We start from the raw sequence: 20,248 nt of genomic DNA, 5'->3' as shown, positions 1-20,248 counted from the left end.
GAGCAGGGTCAGCCTTTTAATTAGGCCGGCCAGCCTGGCGAGCCGAGCAGCCCCCCCGGCGGTGAGGCAGGGAGTGCCCAGCTTTGAGAGATGAGAGCCCAGGGGCCTTTAACACTGAGCTAAGCTGAAGGTTGATGACAACCCCCAGGGAAGGCTTTTGAATGCCAGCCAAGATTTGGGAAGAATTGATAAAGGAAACTTCAGGATCAGTGAGAGAAGACAAAATGTCTATCTATCTTAGAACGTATTTCCTTGAAAAGCAAGTGCTATCAAAAGACAAATAATTTTTATGGTACGATGTTTTAGTACTGAGCATGCATTGCTCCTTTTAAAAGAATAGCAGACGGGAATGACCATAAGCTCTGAAATCAGAAAGACCTGGGTTTGAATTTTGGCTAATTATGAAAAGTATGGTCTTGGCCTCTCGGCCTTTTGGAATCTCAGTTATCAGGCAGAGATGAGGATCCTCAGGGAAATGAGCGTTAGGTATGAAGATCGTGACAGGGGAGGCGGTCAACACACCTACCTCCTCCCCACCACGCTTCATTAACACCCTCTCATCAAAGAAGCTTCCAGGTCAGACCGCCAGCATCACATTACCGCCGCCTGCTGGTCATGCACTAAAATTGTCAGCATAACATCCAAGGAGAGAAAAAAAAAATGCTCAAACTATAAAGCTTAAAACTGATGAACAGTGTGGGCATGCTTGCTGGCAGGTGTGCTTCATGCACTGGCTCCAAAAGGAAGTGCAGGACAGACAGCTTCTGAAGCTGAAACTCATGTTTTGAACCCCCACCATCAAAATCGATGTGCAAAACATTTTTATAATGAGAAAAGATATTTGAAAGTTGGCAAAGACTCAAATGTTTTCCACTGAGGATCGGCTGCTTTATAACCACAGATGCTAATGGAAAGACACAATGATTACAAGGCCAGAAGGAAACGGGGACCACAGCATACAGATGCATGTGCGCACACACGCGTGCAGACACACACGCACGCGCGTGCGCGATTCACTCCCTCCACGCGGAAGAGTGGAAGGTGGCTATGCTGTTTGTACGCGATGGTGACGAGGCTGTGTGGTGCCCTGGGGGAGGCCGAGGGACGTGAGGCTCAAGAGCCACATGGAAGAGTCACGTGAAAAAACACAATATTAACAGCGATGGCCAGTTGGTGTGGCAGAAGGTAAACTGTTGGACTGAAGCAATCGGGGATGGGGTGGAGCGATGAGAAGAACCTGACAGTCCAGGGCTGGGGGAGCGAGGCTGCCACGGCAACAGCATTCGCTGAGGCTACCAGCCAAGGCAGGGGCCAGGTAGGGGCCGGCGGGGAGGGCCGGCCAGGCTCACTCAGGAACTCAGGAGGCCGGCAGGCTGCGCTCTGCCCTGAGACAGGTGTGATGCGTCTCAACATGCATCTTGCCTTGAAGTAAGATATGAGGACCAAGGGTGCTACAAACGACCCCCCAGGGCCCCTGCTACCCACAGTGATGCTGACTCGGGGCTAACGCTTCTAGAGGAAATTACCTATGGAGGAAATGATTAATCAAAAAAAAATTACAGCCTTCCAATAAGATTCAAGAGAACCCTCAGCCAATAGTTGTTGCAGAGATAATTGTTCTGAATCTATCAATAAAGCAAAGCTGCCCCTTCATTGACTGCAAACACCAATTTCTTTCACCCAGGATTATAAGTTGGTGTTCATGGGCTCACTACTGCCATTACGGTGATAAACAGTTTAAACCACAACAGGATCTGACATGTAGATCAATTCTGGGTCCATAAAGAATCTACACAAGAGGTTGCAGGACAGGAATTTACAGCCACCAGTTTTTATTCTCTCTTGCTGCAAAAATTACTTCTGTCAAACACTTAGAAGAGTGAGAAAAAATGTAAAAAAATTAATTTTTCATGTACTCCTAGAACAGCCTTTTTCAATGCAGAGGCTCAAGATGAATATGTTTCTGCATTTAAAAAATTACGCTCAGCAGCATGTGGTGCTCAGCAGAGGAGGCATCTAATCCTCTGTGCTGCCCGCAAGCCGGCAGACGGCAATTTGAAGCCCTCAACCGAGCTGTCTGCATTTTCTCTAAGGGCAGATGCGAGTCTCATGTTAGCAATGCCAAATTATATTAGACATTTAATTTTAAACCTCAGGTACTTAAATGTGAAACCTTACAACAGTAATAGTTATAAAGCAGTGGGCATTCCATTTCATGGAATAGATTCCTCTTTTCTTCTTCCCTTAATTTAAGCAGCACCTCCTGTTTTGTAGGTTGCCCCTACAAAGGAATCTATCTAATTAGGAGTTGCTCACAGCTGCTTTAAAGGCAGAAACCCCGGAGGGACCTGTGTGTCTAGAGAGGAGACTTTGAAAAGTTCTCCAGAGCCAAAGTCTTAATTTAGGGTGGACAGGGGGGCAGAGTAACACTGAATGCCAATGTTGTCATGATTATCATGTTTTAGAATAAGCGTGCGCGACAATGGGAAGGCATACTTGCTAACACGGGCATCTGTATTCCAAAGCTGCCTGGCCTCTCCCTATTCATTCCTGCTGCTAGCACACAGTAAGCTGTTCATGACTCTGAAATCCAAACCAAAGACTAGGGATGGGGGCAGATACATTTACAGAGGAAGTGGATGGGAGCAGGGGACCTACATCACCTACAACTTAAGAAGAAAAAGCATGACAGAAAGCTCTCCATCATGTTTGTTTCTTCTGTGGTTATTATCCAAGCCCTGTAGGGAACGTTTATGCCAAGGCTGAGGTCCTGAAATCCACTCATAAACAGGTTTTCTTGAAGTTGTCCATCAGATCCTGTGTCCTGGTGTTCACTAAAGATTGCTGGGGTCTCGCTACTTGGTGGATCAGCACACTAAAGTGAGGAATGGCACAAACCAGAGGGAAGCTGGGATGTGCCCTCGGCACAGAGACAAGGATGTGTCCAGCGGGTCTGGTTAGAGCCTGAATTCTGCATCACCAGCCAAATCCCCGGAGCGGTCAGATGCCACATGGTCCGTGGATCATGCTTTGGGAAGTGAGGACATAGAGCAATCGTTCCCAACCTTCAGCATGTCACATGATCCCAGTGGGCTTGCTATGCACAGGTGGCTGGCTCCTATCCTCTGAGGACTGGATTCCGTGGGACTGAGACGGGGCCTGAGAATGGACATTTCTAAGCAGTTTTCAGGGGCTGCTGCTGCTCCCAGAGGCACACCTGGACATGCAATGATGAAGAGCTGAATCAGGCCACCTGAGTTTGAATACTGGCCCCTCCCAGGATGTGACCTGGAGCAAGTGATACTTAACCCTTCTGTACCAAAGGCCCCGCCTGTGGAAGGGAGGTAACAACAAGATCTACTCCGTGAGGACCAAATGAGATTATCTACATAAAACCCTCAATAAATCATGGCTTTTATTATTACTGTTATCATCCTCCTTTTCAAAATACTTTGGGTATGACATATTATTTATCTTTAGAAAATACAGGAAATGAACCAAGACCCCCATAAAACTGTAGGAATCAGACTTCTGTGCACTGTTCTGTGGTCTTTCTGGATCTTTGCTCTGGAAAATGTCAGCTTCAAGTCTGAAAATAAGATGCTCCCGTGGCAGTGCTGGCCTCTCAACATTCATCTCTTCTTGCCTCTCCTCGTGTTCCTGCACCCCAACTATCACCTTTCACTTCACTGCAGCTCGTGGCTATTCCATCTTCCCTTTTCCTCCTCTCTGGGTCTTTGTCCAAAGTGCCCCAATGCTTATAATAACTTCCTCCTGCTGTTTTGCACAAAAAATCCATCTGGTTCTTTAAGCATTGCTCAAGTTTGATTTTCTTTGGGAAGCTTTCCTTGATCAAGTCTATCAATCCTTAAATGACCTGCACAATTTCAGCCCTGGGCTCTCCCTACAGCTCTCCTTCCATGTCCCTCAGCAGGCTGACACCTGGGGCATCCGCTTGTATTTCTTATCTTCTGTGTTCAGCGTTCAAGATTTGTGAGGTCAGAGAGCATACTGGTCTTTAATGGACACCCATGTGTGTTAATATTACAGAAACTGCTTTGTGAATAAAAAACTGGCATTCAAACGTAGGAGACTTTAGTCTCACATGGATACTGTACAAATGTGTGTGTGCAGATAAGGCAGCCCACTTCTGTGGAAAGAGACTTCCAACCAAACCAAGACTCTGGAAATCAGTGTTCCATGATGTGGCGGTGTGGAAACGCCCACTGTACATATGGACAGCTCAACACAAAGAGCTTTTCAGTAGAGAGAAAGTTACCTAGTGTGTATTTATCAAACAGGTAAGCGTGCAAAAGTCTGCATAGGAAGAATTTTAGATGAATACTTAATTAAAGGCCTGTATTATTGGCACCTCCAGTGCTCTCACTCAGCAGAGGCTGCTTGGCAAAACAAGGCCTTGTCCGTGTCACCTGTACACCTGGCTTGGGAAGGCCCAGCGTGGATCTTCCCACGCCCTCAAATATGGTCCTACGCAAGCACACCTTCACGAGACGGCGGCCACAGAATTCAACCTTATCAAATAGTAATGCTGATTGATAATGCATATTTTAAAGTATTTGGTAATGAAACAAACATGTGAACTCCTTGCTCCTCCTAAAGGAACTGTGAGAACAGTGGCTCTTCAGTCACAAAGAGCCAGGTGTCCTATGTTGTGACACATGCCTAACTACTATGTAAGGGAGGGGAAAACGTGTCCATTGAACAGATAAGAAAACCGAGGCTCATGGAGGCACGGACGCTCATTGAGGTATGGAGGCTCCAGGAGGTATGAAGGCTCATGGAGGCAGGGAGGCTCATGGAGGTACCGGGGCTCGTGGAGGCACGGAGGCTCAGGGAGGCAGGGAGGCTCATGGAGGTACCGGGGCTCGTGGAGGCACGGAGGCTCAGGGAGGCATGGAGGCTCGCTCAAGGCTGCCTAGCTGGCAGGTGGAGGGGCTTCTGCTGCAGCGCACACAGGTCTGATGAAAGGCTGACTACCAGGCCCGCTGGGGCACGCGATGGTCATGAAGGGAGCAAACTATAGGTGGTTAATTTGTCATAACTTAAAACCTCCTTCTTTGGGGTTTTCAGGGTTATCATTGTGATTCCAGATAACAGGCAGACAGCCTTGGAGAGGCCCTGAGGAGGCTGCAGGCAGACCTCTGCTTTCTACCAACGCGCCTTCTTTTGCGGGACGAAGGAGCCCCGGTGCTGGGAGGGAACGGGCCAGCTGGGGCAGCCGCGTGACGTTCTGTGTGTTTGCTCCAAGTCACAGGCTTTTCCAGACCCTCACAGCTACTGTGCGGAGCAGCCTCGCTGACCCCGCGTCTCCCGGCTCGGTTTGGAGATGTCTTCCTTTAAGGCTTCTGCTTGGTGGCATCTGTGGAGGAAGATGGAGCCACTAGAAATAAGGATGACGTTTACCCAGAGCAAACGTCCTGCTGCAGCAGCTGGCGGGTCTACAGGGAAGACCTGATGCTGAATCTTTTAATTAGAACAAATTATGCCAAGATTACTCGAAACCCTGTCTGACAGAATACATACAGCAGTGGGAATTCCTTTAAATACCGGTGAACAGGCCAGAGACAAACGCCACAGGCAAACCCTGCTGCAGCCGCCAGGGCGGCCCCGGTGCTGCGTCATGCATGCTTCACGCAGACGGCAAGATCGTTTCCACTGTGCGCCACGTACCCCAAAAAACTGGCTACAGCTGTCAAAATAGTAATAATGCGAAGGAATCTGAACACAGAGGGATTACAAAGGGTACTCCAGAACTGAGAGTACACACCGGCAATTCTGGAAGACTGAATTCACAATCTGAACACAGAGGGATTACAAAGGCGACTTCAGAACTGAGAGTACACACCAGCAATTCTGGAAGACTGAATTCACCCTAATGATATAAAACGTGTACTCGTGGTGGAGGTGCAGGCCACGCCGTGCAGGGCAGTGTGACTGGGGAGACAAAATCAGATATTCTTTCTCAGCTCTGCCACCTCTGTCACGTGACCCTGCGTAAGCCACTGGCCCTGTCTGCAGCCTCAGTTTCCAAATGGATCAAATGGGATGGCCACCTCCTCCCTGTGCCAGAGGAACAGATGAGATGACATGGGCAAGACAGCCTAGCCAAGGACAAAACGTTCCACAGATATGAAAGGCAAGATGTGAGTCTCCGTTGCAGCTGCCCCGCGGGGTGCCACACTCCCAGAGGAGCACGAGAGCTTAGGGCGTCCTGTCTGGGCCCTGGCTTACAACGAAGGATCTTGAGGTGGCTGCGGGTCCGTGGGGCTGCGCCCCCTCTTACCACTGCTGATGGCCGAGTTTGCAATGACTGTAGCCTCACTCCACTGGTCGGCACTGGAGACTGAGTAGGAACGCTGGTGCATGCCGTCGGGTCGGCTGTTGAAGGAGACCAGGCTGATGCCGCTTGCCATCTGAGACCCAGATGCACTAGTGACATTCCCTAGGAATAAACAAGTCAGGTGAACACCACCGCGGACTGCAGACCACAGAAGCCAGAAGCCAGCGTGAGGCAGTCTGTGGGCCCCACACACTGGCGCGCAGTGTGCCTTACCACCGACAGCAGCCCTCGCCCTGCCTGCATGGTCAAGAGAAGCACCAGACAGAAATACTAGGGAGGAGTAAAAGGGGGACGCCAATCTCCATGGTGCCTGACAAAGCAACGCGAGGGGACCCGATGCCGCAGATGACTCGCACAAGACAGCCCTATACAAAGACGGAACCCAACCGCAATCACAACATCCAGTGGAAGTGAAGACAAAAGACCCAGTCCATCTCGGCAGAGGCACCACGGTCCGGCAAGCCGGCTGACCCGGGCTCCAGGAGCCCGATCGTGTCACCCTATCAATGGAACAGAAAATGATCACCCATTGAGAGTGATCATTGTCTGGTGCCAGAGAATTGTTTTCATGGGGAAGCCATACTTTATGATCAACACAAATCAAAGTCCCTCGACACGACATGGAGGAAACGCAGACTCTTCGACCAGATTAAGTTTACTCTTAACCTTGAAAAGACTAAGCGGAGGAAAAATAACCTACGCGACTTCACAGCGCACATGGCTGTGATGAAAAATGATTCCATTGTATACTTAATGATTTGAATCAGTTGCTCAACATCAAAATGAATTATTATCTGGTCATACCAATTTCGGACTCAAAAACATAATTAAGTGCCTTTCTCTAAAGCTCAGCTGAACACACCTTGCTGCCAGTGAATTAGTCTGTTGGTCTATTTGCAGATATTCAGAGGTATTAGGGTATTTTTTTTAAATGTTTCTTTCAATTGTTTTAGTTCAGAACCAACGAAGTTCTAAACTGTCTCAGTAGAAGTTTTTCGCAGCGCAGGATTTTATAATAAATTCGCAGCTCATATTAGCAGTTCTTAAATCTGGCCAATTACTAGAATTTCCTGTGGAGCTTTTTTAAAAATAGAGGCTTCAAAAAATACAGATTTTGATTCAGGAGCTCTGGTGATGGGGCTTGGGAAAAGATGCATCTTCAAAAGCACTCCGGTGATTTGGATGAGAAGCCAGAGGCAGGAACCAGGGCTCCCTCAAACAGGTGGCCTCACTGTAATCCCGTGCAGCACGGGGAAGCCACAGAATCATGAGCTGAAGAGCAGCGTCCAAGCCTACACCAAGTCAGCGATCAACAACGAGGCGTTTGAAGAACAGAGTTCTGCCTTAAGAAAATAGATACCTGCTTTATGCTGTTGTCTGAACTGAGTACATTTTGAATGTCATAGGAGAAATTATTCATAGGCAGGTCTACTTGATTCCAGAAACAGGTCCAAAGCAATGCCCCAGGGAGGGAAGGATGCGAAAGCCACGGTCTTCGAACCTACAGTAGTAGCAGCATCGCCAAGGGGCACGTGAGAAATGCAGAATCCCAGGCCCCACCCGCCAGCTGCCTCTTAGTAAGATCCCGATCGATCTGTGTGCACATTAATTAAAAAAACACTCCAGCCGGAAAATCTCCACCATGAAACAAAAAAATCACAACCAAAACGCCACCACGGCATACCACGGGTATCCAGGGACTCACGTGGGAGGGGCACAGGACGGTGCCTGGGAAGCCTCGGGTCTGGGCTGCCCGGCTTCCATGCAGGATCCTGAAGCAGTTTCTCATGCCCCCAAGCCCTGATGTTCTGAGAGCTCAATCTCGGGGCTTGGGTGCGCCCCGATGCCCTAGAAACACACGGTGTCACGTGGAGTCCCCCGATCTTGAATGACAGTGCCATGTGGTGTTCCCACGCTTGCTCTTGCACCAGGCCTCACAGCAGCCTGAGGAGGTGGGCTAGGTGTATGGCATCTTAGACACATGGAGGAGCAGCCCAGGGCCGGTGAGGTGGCACAGAGGGTAGCACTCACGCTCCTCTCTGTATTCTCCATGTGCCACCACTGAGGCCACCCTGTGGCTGTCCTCTGGGTATTGTGTGCATTAGCCAGATCCCTATTACGATAGGGCATTCAGACCCCACAGAAAGCAGCAACCCCGCGGAGCAGAGGAGACACTCCCATCTGCGGGATCCCCTCCTGCAGCCCGTGCTCACCATGTTCCTGCCACACCCTTCTCTGCCCTGCTCTCCTCCTGGGAAGGCACCCGTATGGGCTGCACCTGTGGGCTCCAGGACCTTCTAGATTCTCACTGGGCCCAACCAATGGTGAGCATGGCAGGAATCTAAAAGAGAGGGGAGGGTGAGGGCGGGTGCTGACTCCAGGGCCCCTTGTCTGAGCAGTCATCTTGCTTGGTGGCCCCCTCTCTCCTTGGCCCTTGGTGCCTGTGGGTTGTGCTGGTACATTTCTGCCAGCCCTGGTGCCTGCACTGTCCTCTTGCCTCTCTTCCCCTTCTCTACCTCAATCCCACACAGCCACCAAATGAAGGTGCATTTGGGTAAGAGGCATCTCCCAAGAGTGGCTGCCGGGGCTGCCTTCACCTGGTTCTGGTTTCATTACATGAATTCTGAGCAGACAAAAGGCTTCCAGATACTGCCGACATTGTTACGGTGGGCGAAAGGACTCCGGAAAGGTGGAAAAGGAGCAGTGGAAAACAACAATGACAAGATGCCTGCAAGCAGGTGGGGGACACCTCCCTGGCCGGGACCCTGACTGCTGTGCCAGGCACCTTTGGGCCTGCCCTACCTGCAGGGACACCTGCCATGTGGGTAAGGTGTCAAGGAGGTGATTCCTTCCCCACTGAAACACCCAGTCAGACTTCTGAGAAGTCATTATTAAGTGTACAATCTGTCCACAGACCTCATTTTATACCAGCTTTGGGCACACAAGGTCCAAACACCTGAAAAACAGAAAGTAATTTCACTCTGTCTGTCCCTCCATCTTTGTGCTGATGATGACAAAATGGCGCTCAGCAAGCACCGCTTCTCTTGCTCCTTCTCCCTGAAGAGCGGTTCTCTGATGACAGCCAGCCTAGACACATTCCAGAACAATTTCCTTTAAAAGTCAGAGGAAAGTACTTCAGTGCATCTGTCACTGACTCCTTGAAATTAAGCTTCAGAAATAAGTATCAATACACATGTAAGGACAGCCAAGTCAATCTCAACTCCAGACAAGGGACCACGAAATGTTCCAATGGAGGGGGCTGATCAAGAACTCACCTTAGGTTTACAAGTCCTTCATCTCAAAGCCAAACATCACACTGCCAAAAAAGGAAGGGAGAGATTCCTTCAGGTCTACACACTAGTGAGAAGCAACAGGGACCTGCAGCTCATGCACTGGCTTTCAAACTACCAGCTGTTTCTCCAGCAAAATTCAAGGACGAGTCCAATCCATGAGATGCTGGTGGATCAGCTCTGGGGGTGAGGCTCAGAGTCCACCTTCTGTCTCCCGAGAGAGTACCCAAGGAACCGACCTGGAACTTGTGGAGTGAAGAACCTCCTGGCAAGACCGCATGTTCCTGGTCTCCAGATGGAAGACACTAGACCAGCTATGCACAATCCTTCTGAGGGCAGACTCTCAGAGCGCTATAGCTCGTGAAGGTCCCCCAGCCCCACCACATCCGCTTCCCAACTGTGGGACTAAACTGAAACAGCATGACTGAATCTGGGCCACATCAAGGTGTATCCATGGACACAGAGCAATAAAGGTGAAACTTTCAATCAGGTCCACGGACTATAGCCTGAAGTCCGGGCTGATGTCACAGGTAAGTTTTTACTTAGTTGACGGCACTTTTTTTCAAGGTAGAATTAAATTGCGAGATTTCATTTTAAAACTGGTGGGTTCTGGGGTCACTTAGAAAATGAGAGTGTCTGGGAGCTGTGGGCCTGTGTTCGTGAACAAGAAGCTGACAGTCTCTTTCTCTCTGGATCTGTCTGTAGAAGCTGAGTGGGTTCCGCTGTTGCCCAGGCTCACACCTACCTCCCCACAACCCCACCAGCCCAGTGTACTCAACCCACCTCTACTCCTGAACTTTGGTTAGTTCGAGTCATAAAACCTTCCAAAAATATGCAGAGAAGGAGTCTCATTCCAGAAGCGAAACATTTCCGATTTTCTCTTAAAGGAGTAAATATCTTTTTAAATATATATACCTATCAACTATATTTGATATCAGTTAAATTTGCTTTCAGAAAAAACAAGTAACTGTGACATAAAGAAACAAAAGTATTTTCTGTGATAATGCAGAAACATATTTGTTTAAGTAAAAAAAAAAAAGTTACAGAGGGTCAGAAATATCGTTTCTGGGATCCAAACACAGTGCTTGCCTTTCAGCATAAACCCACATGAAGACACCTGCTTTAACGTTGAGGCAAACCAGTCAGCCACGGCCTGAGCCACAACACTGTGGAAGCTGCCATGCTGGCTTAACAGGCCCGTGGGGCATCTCGTGCCACGTGTGAGCAGTCCCGGGCCACTGGCCACACTTTGAGGCATTTCCACTTACTTTTAGTAAATCCATCAGTCAAAGAAATGAACCACCCCCAAATGTGGAGTGAATATTTTTAATAACCATGCACAGTCCAAATCTAATTATAGTAGGTCATACTTTCTCATGCGTATTTTTATATACATACACGTGCGGAGTCTAATACGTAATCTCACTTCTGTTCCTGAACGAATGCCATTAACTCACTGACTTACTAACGCAGTCCCGGCATCTACTTTTGTTATGTGAGCGTCAAGCAATACCTGTTACCAGACAGGAGTTATGAACACTTTCGGAAATACCTTTAAGCATAAAAGGTTTAAAATCTGTTTAAAATCACTGTATTCTCTCTCAAAATACTCGAGGGCTACTTTTTTCACTGACTGGTAATTCATTTCATGTTAACGAGTTATTAATTAAGGCTGAAGTTCTGAAGTCCTCATGTGTGAAAGAAGCTGATGACTTTGATTGCCTGAGAGGTGAGGATCCTGACATCAAGACCAGTCAGGATACAGGGATGCCAAACACTGTTCTACACACAGTCAAGGTCAGCCCGAAGCAGTCCTGCGGAGGCAGAGGCCTCATGCCCAGCCCTTTAGCCTGGTTAAAGGGCTGGGGACCTAAACCCACATGGCCACCAACGGTCAACAAAGACACCAAAGTCTGCTGTTATTATACTTATTAGTTAAATCAAATTTTCACACCTAGATCTGACAGCTAAAAGGGTGAGTTTAAGAAAAGGCTGAGTGCTTGCTTCCCAGCCATTAAAATTACTAGTTTAAGAAGGCTACTAGAATGAGGGCTACATTCAGAAATGCCAGGAGGATTGCAAGGTGGACAGGGTCTGCAGGAAGCCATGTCCCAACTCTTAGCCCCAGTAATGCCCAGGATAGAGAGCCTCTTGATTCTGTCTCCATCAGGGACCACCTCAACACACAGCTGTTTTGCTACAGAATTTCATTTCTGTGCCTGAGAAATAAGATATGAAGCTAGGGTCTTTTACATGTGGGCAACTCTGAGCACCATCGTTGGAAATATTCCTTGCAGGCTGGTGTATTTCCCTAGAGGGACGACACTGTAAAAGCCAGATTAGAATGTTCTCCTTCCTGGTATAGACAAGGTAGGTCTAACAGGTGGTTCTAATTCACCAACCTCAGGCCAGGGGCAAATACAAGAGGCTTAAAAGGAATCTTCTACCACCTTCCCCCAAAACCAAGGGGACACCTGTGTTTGGGGATGAATAAAAGGACGTGGTCTCTTTGGGGGTGAGTCCTCTCCACTCTTCCCTTCCCTTCCCGACCCTTGCCTTCACCAGCACATCCCACCCACTGCTGCTGGCAGTCAGCACTCCATGGGCCTCAGTTTCTCCTCATGGTTTGAGTGTGGAGACAGGCAGGTGCTCTCTGCTCTGTGTTATCTCGCAAGGGATGTTGACAGAGGTAAAAGACTGGTGCGACAGGGGCAGTGTCTACTTCTAGAGAGGGGCGCATCTGTTTGCTGTTCGGGACAGGCAAGGTCACTCTCCACAGCAAACTTTGGAGGGGCTTGCTTACGTGCTATTATTAAACACAGGGGTTTCCTAAGTTCAGGGTTCCTCTTACAACGTGAGTCACTGTGTGTGCTGGTGTCACCCTACAGGAACTGAGGCTTGGAGAACCAGTGGATGATAATGCTGACACTCTCACTACTGCTACTGCTGTAAGAGACTGTCATTCATCTGGATCCAGGAGTCTCATCACCCAGGAACCCACGGCAGGCTAACCTGTTAACTCGCGGGTAGGGGAAGATGGGAACCCACATGCACCTATTCTGACATGAACCTTCCGGCGTGCAGAGTGGCTGCATGGAACTGAGCCCCTACGGTGCTGAGCACAATGAAGGAAGGAGCTGCTGTCTTAGGAGACCGACAATCTAGTCTAGCAGAAGGTATCAGGCAGGTCCACATGTGGCCCAAATGCAAGGCAGAGTTATGCAAGAGTGGCCAGGAAGTACAAAGGGCAGGGAGCTCACCCCTGCTAGAAGGTACAGGAGAGGCTCCAGGGGATCCTGCAGCTTTTAGGCTTTGGAATTAGGCCTATCTACACAAAGAATAGATGGAAAGGGGCGATACTACCTTAGACTATCCCAGGACCACCTACACCACACTTCTGATCGACTTACCAGGTGCAAAGCTTTTGAGTCCAATTCTTTCTTTTCTCTTTTAAGATTTCTCTTTCATATCTTCCAGATTTAAATCATACAGATACATACAAGCATGGTCACTAAAAAGCAGGTGCTAGAACGTTCAGGCAGCCCCACGCTGGGAATGACGGCGCCGTCCATCACCTTAGGTACATCACGGTGCAATGGAACATCACACAACAGTAACAACAAACTACTCACACGGGCCACAACAGGGGCGCCATCACACAAAACACAGGGCCATAGATGAGCACGAGAGCGCCAAGTGTTAGGAGCCCCTTCAAGGACAGGTGAAACCCATCTACGGAGTGAGAAATCAGATGGTGGTCACCCTCATGAGTTGGGTGGGGTGCGGTGGGGGTGACGTGGCAGGAAGGGGTCCATGGGGGCTGGCTACCTGCTGCTTCTAGATGTGAGTGCCGCCCCTGTAAATGTGGCTATGACTGAGGATTCTGTATTTCTTATGTGTATGTTGTATCAGTAATATTTATCCAAAAAACTAGAAAATGTCATTTGAATGGTTTGTGAATGCAGAGGTCAGGTCAGGAGGTGTAAGAGATAGAACAGGGTTGCGCAAGGCAACAGTTTTACCAGCAACAAGTCCTTAAAAAGTGGTCCAGCCCCAAACAGTATAGGATTCTGGTTTCTATAGAAAGACAAGTCATAAAAGGAGCTTTTTGGCATTGTACCTCAAATATTGTGTTACCATGAAATACATGACTGGCGCCTTGGCCCATTCTGAACTCAGAAAGAGCGTTTCCTCAAATATCCCATCTACGGATCAGCTGGTCCTCGCCCCCATTAGCAGGGGGCAGCTGCATTACCATGCTAATCCATGTCCTCCCAGCGCCACTTCCTTGATATGGATATGTGTGTGTGCTTACTGCGTTGCCTTGATTAGTGCAAGCTTCCATGTGTCAAAAGCGCCAGATTCTTTCCAAAGAATAATTTTAGCTGCACTTATCTCCCTAAAGTGGAAGAGTTGATTTGAAAAGGTACTTACCTCCACCATATGCTATTTTTCTTTAAACAATTTGCATTTCAAAGTGAATATGGCATTTATATCTGAATGAATATCAGTATGTCGCCTGAACTGATCTCAAATGAGCAGGAAAAAGATGCTGGTTTTCTATTGAACAAGAATGTTTTCATCCACCAAATGACATCAAAGACAGAATTCCTCTTTTAAGCTACTGGCTTATTACATTAAAAATAGCCTGTCCTGATTTTTAAAAACATACTCTGAAATGATGGCTTTTCACAGCATTCAAATAAAAATTCACCAACAATAACTTCCTTCAAAAGACAAAAGTTAATTCCCCACACCTTCCCATTTTGGTCTATCTTTACAAATAGGACATAACTTCGCCAAAGCATTTAACTGGGAAAATGACACTTGGCATTTGACTTATTTAAATAAGCCTGAAAACAGGAGCAACTATTGGTGATGGGTGACAGTGAACTTTCCTGTACATAGAAAGAGGGTGGGGAAAAAGCCAAAAAGGATTGCAGGAGCACCTGAGTGTAAAACAGACATTTATTCCCATGGCAGAATTGTATACCTTTTATTTTAAAAAGTCACAATTACAGGAATATGACAGATAGGAATTCTCCCTTCTCCTCCGGAGCCCTCACCCTTCGAAACATCCAGGGACTGCTTTTTTAGGTCCCATCCCATTCACAGACAGCTTCAAATATTATAAAAACTCAGCATGAGCGGCTCCCTTGCAAACCCTACAGCTGCACCACACCGGTTCTGAGCATGCGTGGGAAAACCAGGTTCCCTGGAATCACAACTGGATGAAGGAGGCGACGCTAATGGTCACATCACTTCAAACTAGGCCTTCGCCATCTGTTCTGTCCTCTAATTACAAACCCAAAAAGAATATAATTCACAACACTACCATAAAAAGTGAGACACACATGATTTAAGGCCTGTGAATGGGGCCCATTCACTCCTGTATTTGCATTGGAGATCTGCCTTGCTTTTGGCTAGCAGAATTTCAGGCTAAGAGGATTTTTTTCCTGAGGACACATTCGGTATCTTAGAAGATGTAGGCATTCAGGACTCTGCATCCTGTGATACTTGTTTTGGAAAAGAGAACAATTTAACACAATTTTACGGAGAAACAAACCTGGTGTTTCTTGATACCTTTTTTTGTACTTAGAGATTTTCCATGTTATGTTTATCAGAGACAAAATAGAGTCCAGACCTATTCACAATGACAGATGTAACTGCTACTAAATACAGCAATGTGGCCAGGCTTAGGAGTCAACATCATGGAATTCTACAGCTCATGGCTCTTTCCTATAATGTAGAAATAGCTCATTGTATGCTGCTTTCTCCCTGTTCTAATTATAATGTCAAGGAAAATATAATGAGGCCCTATTTTGCGGTACTGTTATAATTTACTTGGCAAAATTACAGATACACAAATAATGTAAACTAAATCCACCAAAATCTCATTTAACAGACCAATTTTTTAATTGAACATATGCATACATTTTTCTTGGTTATGACCACAGAAAAGATGTAACTTTATATACTTTAATATGATTTCCTAACCATGTTCCTCATGTTGTCATATGATCTTCATAATAATTTTAGATATGAAACATTATTGATTTAATGTAGATAATTTATATTACCATTATTCTACTTCTGGATAGTTTTGGTTGTTTCTAATTTCTGACTGTAAACAACACTGCAAAGGACATCTTCTATTTTTGAATTTTCCTTAGGAGAAATTCTCGGTAGCATTATTAATGGAACAAACAGCATAATATATCTTTCTGATTCATGATATATGTTGCTAATTAGTTTTCTTAATGACCAGTAACTAAAAGAAGATGGAACCTGGGCATCTTAAAAAAAATTTAGTCCATAATTTGTAAAGTGGCTAATAATAATAATGAATAAATGGTGATAATGATAACAGTGTGCCCCATGTGGTTAATCTAATGATCAAATTATGTAAAGCACTCTGCAAACTGCAAAACCTCTGCAGATATCAGTTATTAATCTCATCAACAGTAGGTTTTCCTATCTCCAGTTTTTTCTTTTTCTTTTAGCAAAAGCTTAACCTGGTGATGTTGCTAATTTTGTTTGTCTTTAAAATCCAAAACATCTGAGTATTTTCCTCATGTTTCCCTTGTAATGGAGTCTCTTCATGTGTAAAATGTGCCTGCCATCTGCCTCCTGTTTGCTTTAGTGGTGTAGCTGGCATCACTTCGCTTGAGTTCACTCATTCCCTCAGTATTTACTGAACACCCACCATCAACGAGTGAAGAGCTTGGTGCTGTGGAGAACTCCATGACACTCCCCATCTTCCCCCATTCCAAAGGGCTGATGATCAGAGAGGTGCTCATGCTGTCAGAGGTACAGTTTACAAAAGAGGAAGGAGAGAAAGAAAAACACCCTGCACACAGGCACCAGGCACAGGCAGTAGATGAAGGACAGGACCTGACAGCAGGTGACAGTGAGCTGGAGTGCCAGGGCCATTCTTACCCTCCCATCCCTGGGTGACTGCTTCACGCTGGGGGTAGATATCATGTGGCATTTGGTACAATTCGAGGCAAAATATTTACCATGTCAGATGGTAGTTCTCATTGAAGTAATTATATTTAAAAATAATTATAGGCCAGGGGCGGTGGCTCATGCCTATAATCCCAACACTTTGGGAGGCTGAGATGAGAGGATCACTTGCGGTCAGGAGTTCAAGACCAGCCCGACCAACATGGAGAAACCCTGTCTCTACTAAAAATACAAAATTAGCTGGGCGTGGTGGCACAAGCCTGTAATCCCTGTTGCTCGGGAGGCTGGGGCAGGAGAATTGCTTGAAGCTGGGAGGTGGAGGTTGTGATGAGCCAAAATCATGTCATTGCACTCCAGCCTGGGCAACCAGAGTGAAAGTCTGTCTCAAAAAAAAAAAAAAAAAACCAAAAAGAAAGTTGTTTAAGTATTTATTCTAGAGACAAAGTTGCTTTCTCCAGCCATACAGCTCCACAGTGAACAGAAAAACAGAGTCCAGACCCAGTTACAATGACAAACGTAATGACTACTAAATACGGCAACGTGGCTACACAGAATTCAACATCCTAGAACTAGATGGTTCATAGTCACCTCCTAAAATGCCGCATTGTATTCTGATCTTTGTAAAACAACGTGTGTCATTCCCATTTTCCCATTTTTATCTGCTGAAGGAGCACTTGCTGATCCAGCTTCGATAGTGTTTATGGAGAGAGCCATCCCACAGCTTGCTTGACCGCAATCCATCTCCTGGTATGCAACAGTGAGGGTGATATTATATTATATTTCATAATATAAGCATTATGAAAACTGGAGAAGAAAAGAAATTTTCTTTGGTGACTTCCTTTGCCATGAATAACGGTACTATTTTTAAAATATTCTTTCTCCTTTATATATATGATCAATGCAACAGTTTTTTTTTTTTTAACACAAAATTCATTTTCATTTGACAACACTTTTTTATTTTTGAGATGGAGTCTTGCTCTGTTGCTCAGGCTGGAGTGCAATGGTGTAATCTCTGCTCACCACAACCTCCACATCCCGGGTTCAAGTGATTCTCCTGCCTCAGCCTCCAGAGTAGCTGGGATTAGAGCGTGTACATCCATACCTGGCTAATTTTTTGTATTTTTAGCAGAGAGGGGGTTTCACCATGTTGGTCAGGCTGGTCTCAAACTCCTTACCTTGTGATCTACCTGCCTCAGCCTCCCAAAGTGCTGGGATTACAGGCGGAGCCACTGTGCCCAGCCGACAACACGGTTTTGAGGGCAGCTTTCTCTGGTCGTCTCTGATTTTCACAGTCCTTTTCCAGGAGCAGGTGGCCACACAGCTCTATCCTGAGAAGTATTCACTTCTATTTCTTTATCTGCCTTCCAGTTCTTACAAAATGATCTCGCCAATGAATTGAGCAATGACATAGGGAAGACGAAGAACTGAGGAATACCCTGTCTCGCACGTCTGATAACATGCGGCGGGTTACGGGTTTGTTGGGTGGGGTGTTGCTGGGCTTGACCATTAGCTGGAAATACTCCAGAAAGACCAGTGTTCGCGGTATGAGCGGTAACTCAAAACAATGGGCCACAAGGTTTCAAGACGGAAAAATGTCACGATTACTTTGAAAAATTCTCCTTTGCCAATGTGGGAAAGGACTGCAGAAAGCAGGGAAACAGCGGACTCAACTGTAGCCTGGAAGAGCCAAAGCCCTTTCCCTGCCTTGGTTCTCGCTGGTGCCCAGGGCCGGCAGCTGGCTCCCCAGTGGAGGCGGCCGGGGGAACTTGCAGAGGCTCTTCCTGGGACCTCCTCTTTCCCACAGCTGACCCTGCAGACCACTTCGCTGGCCTCGGAAGCATCAGTTCAGCAGCTGAAACACTGTTCCTCACCGCCCACACACATATTTGAAAGAAAAAAGTTTTGGAAGCACCTTTTATCCACTTGTAGGTACACCTGTTACCACAACCAACTCAGGGTCCTGGCCGTCCCTGTAACGTCTCTGCTGAAATCACCAAGAATCAAGTTGCTTTAGTCGGTTCTTACAGAAAGGAACACTCCACTTATACAGTTCAAATAATTGAAGCTTTCCTTAAATGGGAAGTGTGGTACTTACTTAGAAATGTACACCAACGCTCTGGATCACAGACGGCTACTACAGGGGAACATTATCTGCAGGAAACCAACTCATCTCCTCCTCAGTATCGATCGCTTACATTTCACATGATGGGTAACATGCAGGAATATGTACTTAATGAAAAAATAATTGTTAGGTCGCAAAACTAAGAGAGGATAACAAAGAAAGAGAAATGATTGTGTATGCCTCAAAGAGTTTACAATTTAATGATGGAAACAGTATCACATGAATTTGCCTAAACCTCACTGGGAACATTGTATACGCACGAACAGCTAACAGAACACATTACTCATAAAAGCTGAAGATGCCTCAATTCTTAAAAAGAACCAAGATGACCTTCAGTGTCTTTTAATGTCATACTTAGCTGACTTCCTGAAGTCTAAGAGAAGCCTGACAAAACATTAAGCTTTTCCCTAAAAACTGTCAAATGGTTATTAAAACGAATTCCAACAAAACCTGGTTTAAGAAAGCAGATATCACATGCTACTGAAATTGAAATTTTATTTTGGAAAAATAACTCTCAGCCAGTAAGACTTCCGTTTGCACATGGTCTACCAAGGTGCTAAAAGTCTCCAATTTACATATCAGAGGTTGTACTCAAGATCCAACGTGTGGGGAAACTCCCGGGTGGCCTCGGTCGACATGCGTGGGAAGCAATGCTCTGTGTCCCAACAAGCCTTGGCCACGCCACACGCCGGCAGGGGACAGGAGTGGACTGACACAGCTCATCTGGGGCCTGGAACAGACTCTGGACTCAGAGTTATTAAAATGTTTTCTAGACCATTTGAAACTAAACAAAGAAAAACTTTCTTTCCACGAGACAACAACGGGTCTAGTTCTGATGTCGCGTTATTTTTTTTTAATAGCTATTACCACTGTAACAGCGACTTCGCGTCTGCAGTGTGAGCAGTTTTGATAAACAGCCTCTGCGGGCCACACAACGGGGATAATGTATCCTTAAGTACCGCCAATGAGCTGCCATTCTGCACAGCCAATTACTTCTGTGCGTCTGTCACTCAAAGGAAAAATGACTGAGCCCATTAGATCAAACCTTTGTCACTGTTCCTAATGCACTCTTAGGCCTCATTAATCTCCGGGAGCAGCAACAGAGCCGCCGGTGCCTCATTGCCTCCCCCGAACAAGCCCACGTGAAGCCTCTCATCTCTCCCCCAAGTGCACCACGTTAATCAAGCTCTCCTTATTACCCCAGTCCCTGTCACGGCGGAGAGCGCTCCCTCTTAAATGCTCTCATTATGACCCATCTTTAGAGCTGGCTAAGTGGAAAAAAAGAGAGAGGGAGAGAGGGAGAAGGAGGACGAGAGAGAAAGAGGAGAGGAAAAAGCAAGTCCGATCACATTAATATTCATGCCAATAATTAGTATTCTAGGTCACTGAATATTCATGCTATTAGTTTGGTTTTTTATGGGTTTGCTGGATGTCCTGATTGCTGAAGTGTGGAGAAAACAGCATGGTTGAGACTTTAGATGTCAACGGCAGTTCAATACTCAAAACACA

General features: G+C 46.6%; 1 protein-coding gene across 12 annotated transcripts in view; it reads right to left on the bottom strand.

Annotated features, from left to right (window-relative positions):
- The window catches only part of AGAP1 (ArfGAP with GTPase domain, ankyrin repeat and PH domain 1), a 617,831-nt gene that overhangs the window by 182,641 nt on the left and 414,942 nt on the right, over window positions 1-20,248 (bottom strand). For 8 of the 12 annotated variants that reach the window (XM_017537728.2, XM_037741753.1, XM_017537729.2 and 5 more), the window contains one exon: window positions 6,305-6,463. The exons of the other annotated variants lie outside the window; for them this stretch is intronic. In XM_017537728.2, the coding sequence (XP_017393217.1) occupies window positions 6,305-6,463 (159 nt within the window). The remainder of the gene's footprint in view (window positions 1-6,304; window positions 6,464-20,248) is intronic. 12 annotated transcript variants of the gene reach the window in all.

The sequence above is a fragment of the Cebus imitator genome, unplaced genomic scaffold (assembly GCF_001604975.1).
Source record: "Cebus imitator isolate Cc_AM_T3 unplaced genomic scaffold, Cebus_imitator-1.0 Scaffold106, whole genome shotgun sequence".
NCBI classification, from domain to species: domain Eukaryota; kingdom Metazoa; phylum Chordata; class Mammalia; order Primates; family Cebidae; genus Cebus; species Cebus imitator.
The sequence above is the reverse complement of the archived record's forward strand: the minus strand, read 5'-3'. Positions and strand labels throughout refer to the sequence as shown.